The sequence below is a fragment of the Rhinatrema bivittatum genome, chromosome 4, assembly GCF_901001135.1.
Source record: "Rhinatrema bivittatum chromosome 4, aRhiBiv1.1, whole genome shotgun sequence".
Classification (NCBI taxonomy): domain Eukaryota; kingdom Metazoa; phylum Chordata; class Amphibia; order Gymnophiona; family Rhinatrematidae; genus Rhinatrema; species Rhinatrema bivittatum.
The window spans coordinates 279,848,858-279,861,640 of NC_042618.1; the positions used below are offsets into that span (position 1 = coordinate 279,848,858).

The 12,783-nt window shown below is 48.2% G+C and overlaps 1 protein-coding gene across 5 annotated transcripts in view; it reads right to left on the minus strand.

Moving 5' to 3' along the window:
* The window catches only part of LOC115090703 (lymphoid-restricted membrane protein-like), a 1,037,620-nt gene that overhangs the window by 956,204 nt on the left and 68,633 nt on the right, over nt 1-12,783 (minus strand). For all 5 annotated transcript variants that reach the window (XM_029600146.1, XM_029600141.1, XM_029600144.1 and 2 more), the window contains exon 2: nt 8,861-9,484. In XM_029600146.1, coding sequence (XP_029456006.1) covers nt 8,861-9,455 — 595 coding nt within the window. In that variant the 5' untranslated portion in view covers nt 9,456-9,484. The remainder of the gene's footprint in view (nt 1-8,860; nt 9,485-12,783) is intronic.

Genomic DNA, 12,783 nt, shown 5'->3' on the forward strand with positions numbered 1-12,783 from the left:
AAGAGTAGCAACTCAGTAATCTTCCTTGCAAAAGCTGTTATGGATGTGTGTGTACTGACGCTCAGTGAAATAGTGAAACAGGATTCCCCTGAACGATTGACAGTAGCTGGAGACCGCCAGCATTCACAACCGGAAGGCATCGACAACTGGCAGGGTGGACGCACTCATATAAGAAGTGATAAGGCTTACCTTGAATCGGTGAAACCCATGTATACTGGCAGCTGGGCGGGATGCTGAGTCCATCTGTCTACACTAAGGAAAAGGAGATTATCAGGTAAGTAATCTCAACATTTCCTGGCGTGTAGCCAGATGGACTCAGAATAAATGGGATGTACAAAAGCTTTACTCCCAGCCTGGGCGGGAGGCTGCCTGAGGACCATGTAGGACCGCCCTCACAAATGCTGTGTCCTCCCTGGCCTGGACATCCAGACGGTAGAACCTGGAGAAGGTATGGAGGGAGGACCACGTCGCCGCTTTACATATTTCTGCAGGCGACAGCATCCTGGATTCTGCCCAAGATGCCGCTAGTGCTCTGGTAGAATGAGCCTTGACTTGTAGAGGCGGAGACTTCCCGGCCTCCACGTAAGCTGCTCTGATAACTTCTTTAATCCAGCGGGCGATGGTGGGCCGAGAGGCCGCTTCACCTTGTCTTTTCCCGCTGTGCAGGACGAACAGATGGTCCGTCTTTCGTACTTCTTGTGTCATTTCCAAATATCTGTGTAGCATTCTGCCTATGTCGAGATGGCACAGTAAACGCAATTCTTCAGATTTCTTCAACCCCGCCGTGGTAGGCAAGGATATGGTTTGATTAAGGTGAAACTGTGAGACCACTTTAGGTAGAAAGGAAGGAACCGTGCGAAGATGGATAGCCTCCGGAGTGATTCTGAGAAAAGGATCACGGCAGGACAGTGCCTGTAGCTCCGAGGTGCGGCGTGCGGAACATACTGCCAGCAAGAATACCATCTTCAAGGTTAGAGAACGGAGAGACAAGCCCCGAAGGGGTCTGAAGGTGGATCCCGCGAGGAAATCCAAAACAAGGTTGAGGTTCCCCAGAGGCACTGGCCACTTCAGTGGCGGACGAATGTGCTTGACTCCTTTCAGGAAGCGAGAAACATCTGGGTGCTTAGCAATGGTCTTGCCGTCCCTCCTGGGACCGTAGCAAGACAGTGCAGCCACCTGAACCTTGATGGAGCTGAGGGAGAGACCCTTCTGAAACCCATCCTGCAGGAAATCCAGAACAATAGGGATTGTGGTCGCATGTGGATTGGTGCCATGAGTGTCGCACCATGCTTCAAATACTCTCCAGATCCTGATGTAGGTGAGGGATGTGGAAAACTTGCGGGCTCTGAGGAGTGTATCTATCACGGGCTCCAAGTAACCTCTTTTCTTCAGTCTAGCCCTCTCAATGGCCAGACCGTAAGAGAGAATTGAGCCGGATCCTCGTGGAGGATGGGACCTTGACGTAGGTGGTCCCGGAGAGGAGGCAGGGGAAGGGGCTCCCCTGCCAGTAGTCTTCTCATGTCTGCATACCAGGGTCTTCTTGGCCAGTCTGGTGCCACTAGAAGAACTAGGCCCCGGTGTTTCTGAATCTTGTGGATGATGGTGCCCAGCAGAGGCCACGGAGGAAAGGCGTATAGCAGAGTCCCTGGAGGCCATGGCTGAACCAGGGCATCGATTCTGTGGGAGAAGGGGGTCGCGCTTGCGGCTGAAGTAGCTGAGTACTTGAGCATTGGACCTGTCCGCTAGTAAGTCCATGTCCGGAATCCCCCAGTGATCCACAATCATCTGGAAGGCTGTGGGTGACAGCTGCCACTCTCCCGGATCTAGGCTTTCTCTGCTGAGGAAGTCTGCTGCGGTGTTGTCCTTCCCGGCAATGTGGACGGCGGAGATATCCTGAAGATTCGCCTCTGCCAAAGCCATCAGCAGGGCTATCTCCAGAGATACCTGTTGGCTTCTGGTTCCGCCCTGACGATTGATGTATGCCACCGTGGTGGCGTTGTCGGACATCACTCTGACTGCTCTGTTCTTCAGTCTGTGAGTAAATCGCAGGCATGCCAATCTGACTGCCCGGGCCTCTAGACGGTTGATGTTCCACGCTGACTCTTCTCTGTTCCACCGCCCTTGTGCGGTGAGTTCTTCGCAGTGTGCTCCCCAGCTGCTCAGGCTGACATCTGTGGTGAGCAGTCTATGTGGGGGAGGACATCTTCGACCCCCTGCTTGTGTGGTTGGACTGCAACCACCACCGTAACTGGGTCCGTACTCTGGCTGGCAGAGGTAGGTCCGTGGAATAGTTCTGAAAGCGGGGGCTCCAGCGAGAGAGCAGGGAGCGCTGTAGAGGTCTCATATGGGCCCTTGCCCAAGGTACCACTTCCAGGGTGGATGCCATGAGGCCGAGGACCTGCAGATAATACCAAGCTATGGGCCGACTGGCTCCCATCAAGTACCGGAGACGCGTCTGAAGTTTTAACATTCTCTTGGTAGTGAGACTGACTGTGTCTGCCTGGGTGTCTAACTGGACTCCCAGGTATTCCAGCGACTGGGAAGGCTGTAGGCAACTCTTGCTGAGGTTGACAACCCAGCCCAAGCTTTCCAGAAGGGCGATCACTCTGTTGGTTACCCGATGGCTCTCCTCTCGTGATTTCGCCCTGATCAGCCAATCGTCTAGGTAGGGATGGACAAGGATTCCTTCCCGTCTCAGTGCCGCTGCTACCACCACGACCACCTTGGTGAAGGTCCGCGGTGACGTGGCTAACCCGAAGGGCAGAGCCCAGAATTGGAAGTGGCGTCCCAGAACCTTGAAGCGTAGGTAGCGCTGATGATCCGGATGGATCGGGATATGCAGGTAGGCTTCTGACAAGTCTAAGGCCGTGAAGAATTCTCCTGGCTGTACTGCGGTCTTGACTGAGCACAGAGTTTCCATGCGAAACCTCGGGACCCTTAAGTATCGATTGACTGACTTGAGGTCCAGTACGGGCCGAAAGGTGCCCCTTTCTTGGGTACCATGAAATAAATAGAATAGTGTCCAGAATTCACTTCCCATGCAGGTACTGGGATGATGGCTTTCAAGGACAGGAGCCTCGCAAGGGTAGCTTCCAATGCCGCCTTCTTGCGTATGGGACATGAAGATTCCACAAACCTGTCCGGAGGGAGATGATGAAAGTCCAGATAATACCCCTCTCGGATGATGGCGAGGACCCACTGGTCCGATGTAATCTCGACCCATCTGGGGTAGAAGAGGGTTAACCTGCTCCCTATGGCTCCGTCCCCCAGATGAATCGGCGGATTCTCATTGGGAGGCGCGGCCGGGACCGGAACCCGGGCCAGCTCCCCTCTTGCGCTGCTTGGTCCGAAAGGACTGACTCCTGGCCTGAGGACGAGGCGCCTGGTAGCGACTCCTATAGGGAGTGAAGCGCTGGGAGCTTCTACCCCTGGAGGGCCTTGGAAAGGCACGCTCGTTCCTTCTGAACTGATCTTCCGGCAGTCGAGGTATTGGAGAGGCGCCCCATGTGCTGGCTAGTCTATCAAGGTCGCTGCCAAACAGGAATGAGCATTCTGGTGAGGCGTGTCTTCGAAGGAGCATCAGCTAACTAATTCCAGATCCAGAGCTGCCTCCTGGCGGCTACGGAGGATGAGATCCCCTTAGCTGTTGTCCGGACTAGGTCAGATGCAGCATCCGTGAGGAACGAGAGAGCTGACTCCATGTCTGCTGCTGGAGCATTGTTCCTGACTTGTGACAAATAGGAACGCGTCACCACTGTGCAGCAGGTTGCGATCCGCAAAGATAGAGCAGCCACCTCAAAGGTCTGTTTCAGAATGGCGTCCAATCGCCGGTCATGAGGCTCCTTGAGGGCCGCCCCCCATTCAACTGGAATGGTAGTGCGCTTAACCACAGCACTAATCAAGGCGTCCACCTGAGGGCACGCCAGCAGTTCCTGAATAGCCGGGTGCCAGGGGGTACATACCTGTCAGGGCCCGACCCCCTTTGAATGAGGCCGCTGGAGCAGCCCATTCAGTTGTTGTGCGGCTTTCAAGATTGGAAAATGGCGGGCTGTAGAACGAAGACCTTCCAGCAGGGGTTCTGCGCAGAGGGTACTGTAGCGCTGGGACCTTGTAATATCCAACTCCGCCAGGCATTGAGATACCAGGTCGGAGAGATCCTCTTTAGGGAAGAACCGCCTCATGGTTCTGTATTGCTCAATCCCTGAGGGAAGTTCCCCCTCGTCCGGGGGTTCGGACTCGTCCGGTGAAACATCAGGATCCGTCTGAACCGGACTGTCTGGAGGCGGGAGATCCTGCCCACGATAAGGGCGTGAAGGTCCAGGAACAGGATCCGTTGGAACCGCAACCGCCGCAGCTACAGCAGTAGCAGGAACAGCAGGGCCTGGACGGGAAGCTGTTTGCATCTGGACAAAAGCATGAATTCCCTTAAAGAGATCCACCCAGGAAATGGAAGCAGTCTCTAATCGCCGGGGTACTAGGTCTCCCGGTATTCCAGGTTGGTCGAGACTGCCCGCTAAATCCGGGGTAGCCCCTGGGGAACTGTCAGCAAACCGTGGCAGAGACTGGTCCTGGCCCGAAGGTCCCACGGCCTCCTCACATTGGGCACAAAGGGAGTCTGGCTCTTCACTGTGCATGGCTCTAAGCTGGCATGCGGAGTATGAAGACGCTGAGGCGTTCTGTTCCATTGAAAAATATGCGCTTAATGATATGCGGCAGCAATGTACGCTTAATAGAACAGGCGCCCAATAATATGCGGCAGCAATATACGCTTAACATAACAGGCGCTCAACACAACAGGCGCTCAATAATATGCAGCCGTAATAGACGCTCAATGATATCCAATATACTCTCAGCAATATGCGGTCAGCAATATGCGCTCAATGGTATCCAATATGCGGTTAGCAATATACGCACAATGGTATCCAATATGCTCTCAGCAATAAGCGGTCAGCAATATATGCACAATGGTATCCAATATGCTCTCAGTAATATGCGGTTAGCAATCTTAGTCATAGACAGGCGCCTATCATGGGCGCTCAATACCTGAACAAGGCCAACAAAATGGCGCCCTCCACGGCGTGCCTACAGGCCACGCCACCGATCCTCATCCCTCGGAGACCAAAAGTAAGAGATGTACGCCTTACCTGATCCTCGGTGCTTCCCGGCTGGAACCCGGGCGGTCTCCGGCTGCGGGGGGAGAGGGCAAGTACCTTCACCGCCGCGTTTGAGGATATGCACCCGCTGCCTCGTCCACGCCGGGACCGAGGCACCTCGCTCGCCACGCCCGAGGGCTACGTCCCTGCCGCGATTCGGCCACCGGACAGAGGTCTTAAACCTCCGGGGGATTGCGGAAATCATCCCGGGAAACTCAACTGGGGGAGGGACCCCAAGGGTATCACCGCAGGAGTGCGGGGCTCGATGTTGCAGTAGAAAGTTAGTAAGAAGAAAGTAGAAAATAGAAAGTAGATTGGAAACACGCTCAGCGAGCGTGCAGGCTCTCCAAACTGCTTTGGAGACTGAAATTACTGAGTTGCTACGCTTCCTGTGGGGGTATATATACCCGTGCTGACGTCAGATCAGTCTCCAACTGCTAGCACGAGCATACTATACCCATTTGTTCTGAGTCCATCTGGCTACACGCCAGGAAAAATTATATTTCCTCCTACACTAAGCAAAGTTCAAAGAGAGAAGGAATGCATATTCTCAAAACTGACATTGTATGGCCCTTGTACCCAGTCACTCCCCTCCATGCCCCATCACCTCCCAACTAATCAATCATCCCTTCACATGCTCATATCCCTGTCCAATATGCGACACCTCCCACCTCTGCATCCTCTTCCCCGTGCTTTCTCTCTCCCCTGCTCAACTCTCCCTGCCCAGAATACCTCTGACCACCTTTCTTACCCTTTCCTGCTCAGCAACCTCCTTTCCCCCACCACCCCAACCCAGCAGCCCCACACTCCCATCTCTCTTCCCTACCCAGCAACCCCAACCTCCTTTCCCCCACCAGACTTCCTTTCTTCCCACACCTTCCTGCCCAGTACATTTCCCTCTCCTCCTAACTCCCATTCAGCAGAAAAGACTTCATTCCAATCCAGAGACTCTCTCCATCTTTATCAGCAGCAGGTGAGGGCAAGAAGCATGAGGAGAGGAAGATAAGGAGGCAGCAGCGGATCTAAGAGTACGCACATTTCTCCCTTCTGCTCCTGTTTCACATCTGCATGGATTGAAGACAGCAGCAGCAGCAGCCTCACTGCCAGGCCAGGCCGAGGAAGATAAAGTTGGTGTCCTGTTGGACCCATATGAACAGGAGTTTGTGATATTGTGTAAAGGAGGAAGGAACAACCTCCCACTGGACAAGGAAGAGGAAGCAAGAGCAGCTTCCTGTCATACCCAGAAGTCAGCCAACTCCTGCCCAGACTGATGAGGAAAGATCAGTCTTCTGCTGGCTCTGCGACACACTTACCAGGGCTTTGCGACACACTAATGTGTCCCAACACACCTGTTGAGAACCACTGATCTAGAGGACCAGAGGATGATTCCCAGAATGTATGGCTAATTCAGCCTGCTTATCTGCGGAAAACCATCAGCCTTTCAAGATGCCCTGTTGGAAAAAGAAGAAATTTGAAAACCTAAACATTGCACAGTTGACAGTTTCACGTATTTCGGGAGAAACAGTATTCCATGGCATAGACCCTGCGACTGAAAGCTCTCTGCATATTTCCTGCCAATGTATGTACTGATGAGACGGCACCATTAACCTTTTTTTTTTTTTTTAAAGCCAGGGTACGCTGAGGATCATGGACAGTTAAACTTGTCAGGTAATATGGACCATCCTGCCTCAAAGTTTTAAAAGTAAGTGCTACTAAGTTTACTTTGTGCCACCAGGAGTCAATGTAAAAAACACAATACAGGCATGACATGATACCTGAAGAACAATCCAAGATCAAATCAAGTGGCAGCATTTTGTAACAACTGCAAGACTTTCCAAACACTTAGGCAAGCCCACATAAAGCTGAATTACAATAATCTATAGTGAGCAAAATGAAGGCTTTGATAAATGTACAGAAATCACCCTTAATAGATATGAGTCTACAGCATTTAAACATATAGAAAGTAGCTTACAGCATGAATATTAGAGGTTTTAATGTCAAAAGTGAAATACATCCCCCCCCCCCCCCCTCCCTCAAACTGCAAATTTCAGTCCCGAGTATTTGCAAACCAGAGTATCTAGGATATTTGCAAGACTGCTCTACAAAGGTTTCAGTCTTACTAGCGTTCAAACAGACCTTTTCTGGTGCCAGTAAATCAGTTTTAATGATGGTAGATGCACAGCTACCCACAGGAAGCAGCTGTGTGCAGTCTGCATAAATTCTGAATTTAATATCAAGATGTAACTTAGTGACTAAAAATAGTCTGGAAGAGAGGGCAGAGCCCTTGAGCATACCAGAAAATCTTCTGGGCAGAACGTTTGTCCCCTAACCTCACCTGCTGCTAATATAAATACTAATATAAATTACTCAAACCACGGCAAAACCCTCCCTCCAACATCAAAACTGCCCAACCTCTTAACCAATAGTGTGTGGATGAAGATGTCAAAAAGCCAATACATCCAGCACAAGCAGAACAGTCAAAAATACAAAATTTGACCTTTTCTAGCACAAAACTCTTTAAACAATGGACTTGCTCAAAACAAAGGATCTCACCTTTTTGGCTCTAGCTGCCATGGCTCCCCACTCCACTTTTTATTTTAGTTTATTTTAGAGAGATGAGGAGATTAGTTATTTGGGGACTGGAAGAACAATATTCTATACCTACCACAGGGAAACATGGGGAATAAGAAGTCTTTTCCTCAATTCTTAATAGCTAACACTATTTTAGAACCAAGATAGTGCAACCAAATAGAGGAGGATTACCAATATCTTGACCAAGAAAATATTTTAAATATCATATCTTAAGAAAAACAGGAGGGGTAAAGTTCAACAGCAACATTAGTAAAAGCATATTATTTTATCCAGAGACCAGATCTGCATTCAGCTTTAACTTCCCATGTATTTAGAGACATTCATTTTCATTGTGTTTTATTTTACCCAGGAAATTATCAATGTTTATTATAAAAAGAACAAAAATTATATTTATCTTGAAAAATGATGAGTTATTTCTCTCTCCTGTTTTTGTAATAAACATTGATAAATTCCTGGGTAAAATAAAACACAATTTATTTATTTAATAACTTTTATATACCGACGAACGTTGGGAACATCTCGCCGGTTTACATATAACAGAACTTAGCAACAGGCTTTACAATTATTGCATAATTAAATAAGGAACATTAAGAACATACAAATAACAGATTAGATTATACAAGTAGAAATTAGCAAAGTGGGATACGAGCAAGAGGTTATCTAAAAAGGGGGGGGGGGGGAGATTCTGGTATATAGGAGGGTATCCACACTTAAAGGAGGTATATATACACATGGTTGGGAACAAATTTTTTATATACAATATGTTGTCCTGATAAAATTCACTTTAAGGGAGGTTTAAGTAGAGGGAGGGGGTAGAAAGGAGGTGGAAAGTAGGTGGGGGGAGAGGGAAGGGGAGAGGTAGGGAGTTGGGGGGGGTGGGGTGAGGGTGAATGTGTGAATATTAGGTGTAGGAGTGTTTGAAGAACCAATGAAAATGAAGGTCCCTACTTATATTATACAAATTCTCAGCTTTAGCCAAAAAGGTCAAGAAACCTTACATTTGATCTTAGCAAAGCATATCTACTGCAATGGCAGGGCTAGTTCTCCAAATATCCCCACATTCTGCCAGTGGCACAGATTTTAATTAATTAGGACGTTACTAATTCAGGTATTACCTTGTCCCCCTCTATTTAGGGACAGCCTTATTTGCAAAGGAGATGGGAGAGCATCCTGTTCAGATTTTTTATCTAGTATGTAGGAACTTGAACTGTGGCTTGATGGCATCTTTCGATCTTCACAGATAATGTTTTTAAGCTTTAAACTAGAGACCAAGGTCTGTGGAAAAGGAGAATGCATGCCTTTTCTTCTCAGTGGTGTGGAGCTGCTCCGAGCCTGACACAAAGGCCACAAATTTCCATCTTTTTCCTTATTTGTTGTGACCGGGGAAGGAGTTGCACTCAAACGGAGATCAGTATTCCACGTAAAACTGGGAGGAAGATAGTATTTGCTCTCAGCTTGCCCACTGTCACCAAAAGGACTGGAGAACATTGCTGAACTCTTTTCTGAGATTTTAACAGTCCTGTTCTTTAACACCACTTCTAAATTTTTCTTAATACTTGTCTGTGGGCTATCATAACTCCTAGATTGGAATTTCGGAATCTGTAAGGTAGGATTAGATTCCTGGTCCCTCATCTGTATAGTCTTGATTTTTCGGCAGATACTCTCTACTGGGTTATGACGTTTGACAGTTGCTCCATTTTCAGAAGCCATTATTGCCAGCTTCCTGATATGTAGCAGGACTAAAGAGAAAAAATAAAGAGAAAAAAAGTTTGTCAAAACTTCAGATTATATATTAGTTTAAATCAAAAGTGTCTCTTACAGCAAAATTTCATTTTGCCATGAGAACAAGCATGCATGCTAGTTTTAAACCTCTTAACCTCATTAACACATGAGCTTTAAAACTTTAGGAAAGTGTAACTGATTCAGCAGTTTTGTTTATGTGTGAATTGGCCATTACATATAGGTGACATCATCCAACAGAATGAAAACAGATTTGTCTCTCAGAACTTAGTAAGTGCACAGAGTATGCATGGTGGTTCCTTTGTGCACATGCTGCCTCATAAGCCCCTTAGTTTATTTCAGAGGTTGGCAAGTTTGAGCAAGCTAGCCGACTCTCCAGGCAAGCAAGCATAAATTAAGTGTAGCAAAGGACAGAGGAGCCAGGAGTTGACAGACTTCCTATCCAGGCCTTGGAGCACATGGCTAGATCATCCTAAGAGACTGAGTTAAGTAATCTAAACTTTGCACAGAAAGTACCTTAGCAGAGGAGGGAGAAGGTTTATTTCCTTGCCTTTTATCACAAATTCAATATCTCAACTTAACTGTTTCAGCCTTTCAGCCAAAGTGAAGCATAACTCTGGCACGCCGTAGCTCACGGACGACCGCCCCTCCCACCCTTGACCACGCGACAACAGAGTAGGTAAACCAAGATAACTTTTATTAAGTGGAAGAAACGGCCACAGCCAAAATTTAACATTATAACATTATTACTTTATATTGCAGCAGCTTAAACGCAATTGGCATTAGCTAAATGCCACGCCCTCACCGGTACCTTCCTTGTTCTTCCCACCCCAATGCTTTTTTGGAGACGGCAGCCCTCCATCCTTCCGCTCCGTGAAGGTGGTATACCATTGGCACCCCGCTCCGTGAATGCCAATCCCGCCTTCCGCTCCGTGAAGGGGAACACCCGCCACTGGCATCCCGCTCCGTGAACGCCTCCGTGGCTACTGCCGCTCCGTGCAGTATTCTGCCGCCTCCTCCCACCCCTGGCCTTGCGGGCCTCGGTTATTGCTTATGCCAGGCCTTCATTGGGCCACCCCCAGACCGGCCATTATCTCGGTCTCCGCCATGCTTAGTTATATCCATGCCCCCGCTTTCCCCCTATGCAAAGTCCTTGGTGCTGTGCTCCTCCCCTTCCCCCTCCCCCAACACCAAAAACTTCCCCTCTATGCAGCGACACATCCCCTTATGCTCCGGTGAGGGCACCCGCTGTTCCTTTTGTTATGGCTGTGACGACTTATCCCCCCAATCCCAGTGTCCCCTTGCGCTGTGGGGTGGTGGGAGGGTTGCTCTCGCTTCCAGGCTGCAAATGTGCTCCCCCCACCCCGCCCTACCTCTAAGTACCTGAGCTCAGAGACGCCGCCTTCCTTGTCTCATTGGCTCATGCTCAGGTTTGAGCTGGCCCCTAAACCTATTGTCCGCCCCTCTCCGCACCTAGCCCAGCGCCCTTAGGCTGTGCCCCCCTCCCTCCCCCCTCCTTAAACCCTTGCCACAGCCACACGAGTTAGGGAAAGGAAAAAGAAGCTGATGGACCATGGTCTTTCTGAAAGAATGAAACCAGGCCCACTTTCTGTTTAGAACCAAGTAAACCATTTGGGGAAGCTTGCCAGGAGAGAGAGAAACCTTCTAGACACTGCATTGCTCATCTATTTGGTTTGTCAACTAGCCAGCTCCACCATCAAGAGGGACTCCATTTTCTTGATTCCTCCCCCCCCACACACACACTATTTTTGTGTTTGGACAGGGTACACCCTTTATAAACTGGTGACATTGGGGTGGATCTGTTTCCCAACATACACACCGAGTACTCGGGGGTTAAAGAATTTCTGAAAGCTAGGTACTTCACTGTTTCTTCCCCCCCTCCCCCCCAATCTTTATTAGTGTTCCTTTTTTTTTTTTTTTTTTTTTTAAATAAAAACTCTCCATAGGAGTATGTTGGTTGACCTGGCTAGCAGCTCATACCCAGTGTTATTTTTGCATTGTTTGATTTAAAATAATACTGCAAATGTATTATACTTCACTACTGTATTTTTCCCATTTAATATTCTGGTTGGATTTACTGTCTATTTACATAATACTAGTAAAAAGGTTAATTACTGTTTTATTCTGGTATAATGATTGTATCTGGTCTGTGGTACAACAAGTGAGATGTTATTTGGGAAGGGCACAGAACTCAGGCATGGGGTAATTCATAGTCCAGACCCGGAGGGAGGGGGAGGGGGCAGTACATAAGCATGGCTAATTCATCCTGCTGTCTATGGGGGAAGTCTGTTCAGGTAAGCAAACTTGCTTTAGAAACAAACATGACAGCAGAAAAAGACTATGGCATATGGCCTAAATAGTCTGCCCATCCACCCAACTAATTTAGTTTTACAAATCCCATCACTCCTCTCAGAGATCCCCTACATTTATCCTATGCTTTCTTGAATTCAAATCCCAGCTTTTGCCTCTAACTCTTGGGCAGAGGCATAGCAGGTTTCTAGTGCCCAGGGACCAATACATTTATGTTGCCTATCTGGCACCCTCTCCCTCCAACTCTTTCTTGTAAAAATGCTTAAGGGCAAGAAAGTCACACTAACAGAAACCCCCAGAAAAGAAATAAAGAAGTTGCCATATTGGGTCAGACTGAGGGTCCATCAAGCCCAGCATCCTGTTTCCAATAGTGGCCAATCCAGGATACAAGTACCTAGCAAGTACCCAAACATTAAATAGATCCATGCTACTAATGTAGTGGCTATTCCCTAAATCAACCTCACTAATAGTTTATGGATTTCTCTCCAGGAACTTGTCCAAACCATTTTTTAAATTCAGATTAGCTAACTGCCTTAACAACATCCTCTGGCAATGAATTCCAGAGCTTAAATTATGCATTGAGTGAAAATGAATGTTCTTCAATGCGTATAAAATGTGCTACTTGCTAACTTTATGGTGTGCCCCATTGTCCTATTATCTCAATTCACATTTACCTGTTCTAATCCTCTCATGATTTTATAAACTTCTATCATATCCCCTCAGCCATCTCTTCTTCAAGTTGAACAGTCCTAGCCTCTTTAGCCTTTCCATCCCCTTTATCATTTTGGTCACCCTTCTCTGTACTTACTCCAGAGCATCTATATCTTTTTTGAGAAGCAGCGACCAGAACTGAACACAGTACTCAAGGTGCAGTCTCACTATAGAGCAATACAGAGGCATTACGACATTTTTCATTTTATTCACCATTTACTTCCTAATAATTCCAAACAGTCGGGGGGGGGGGGGG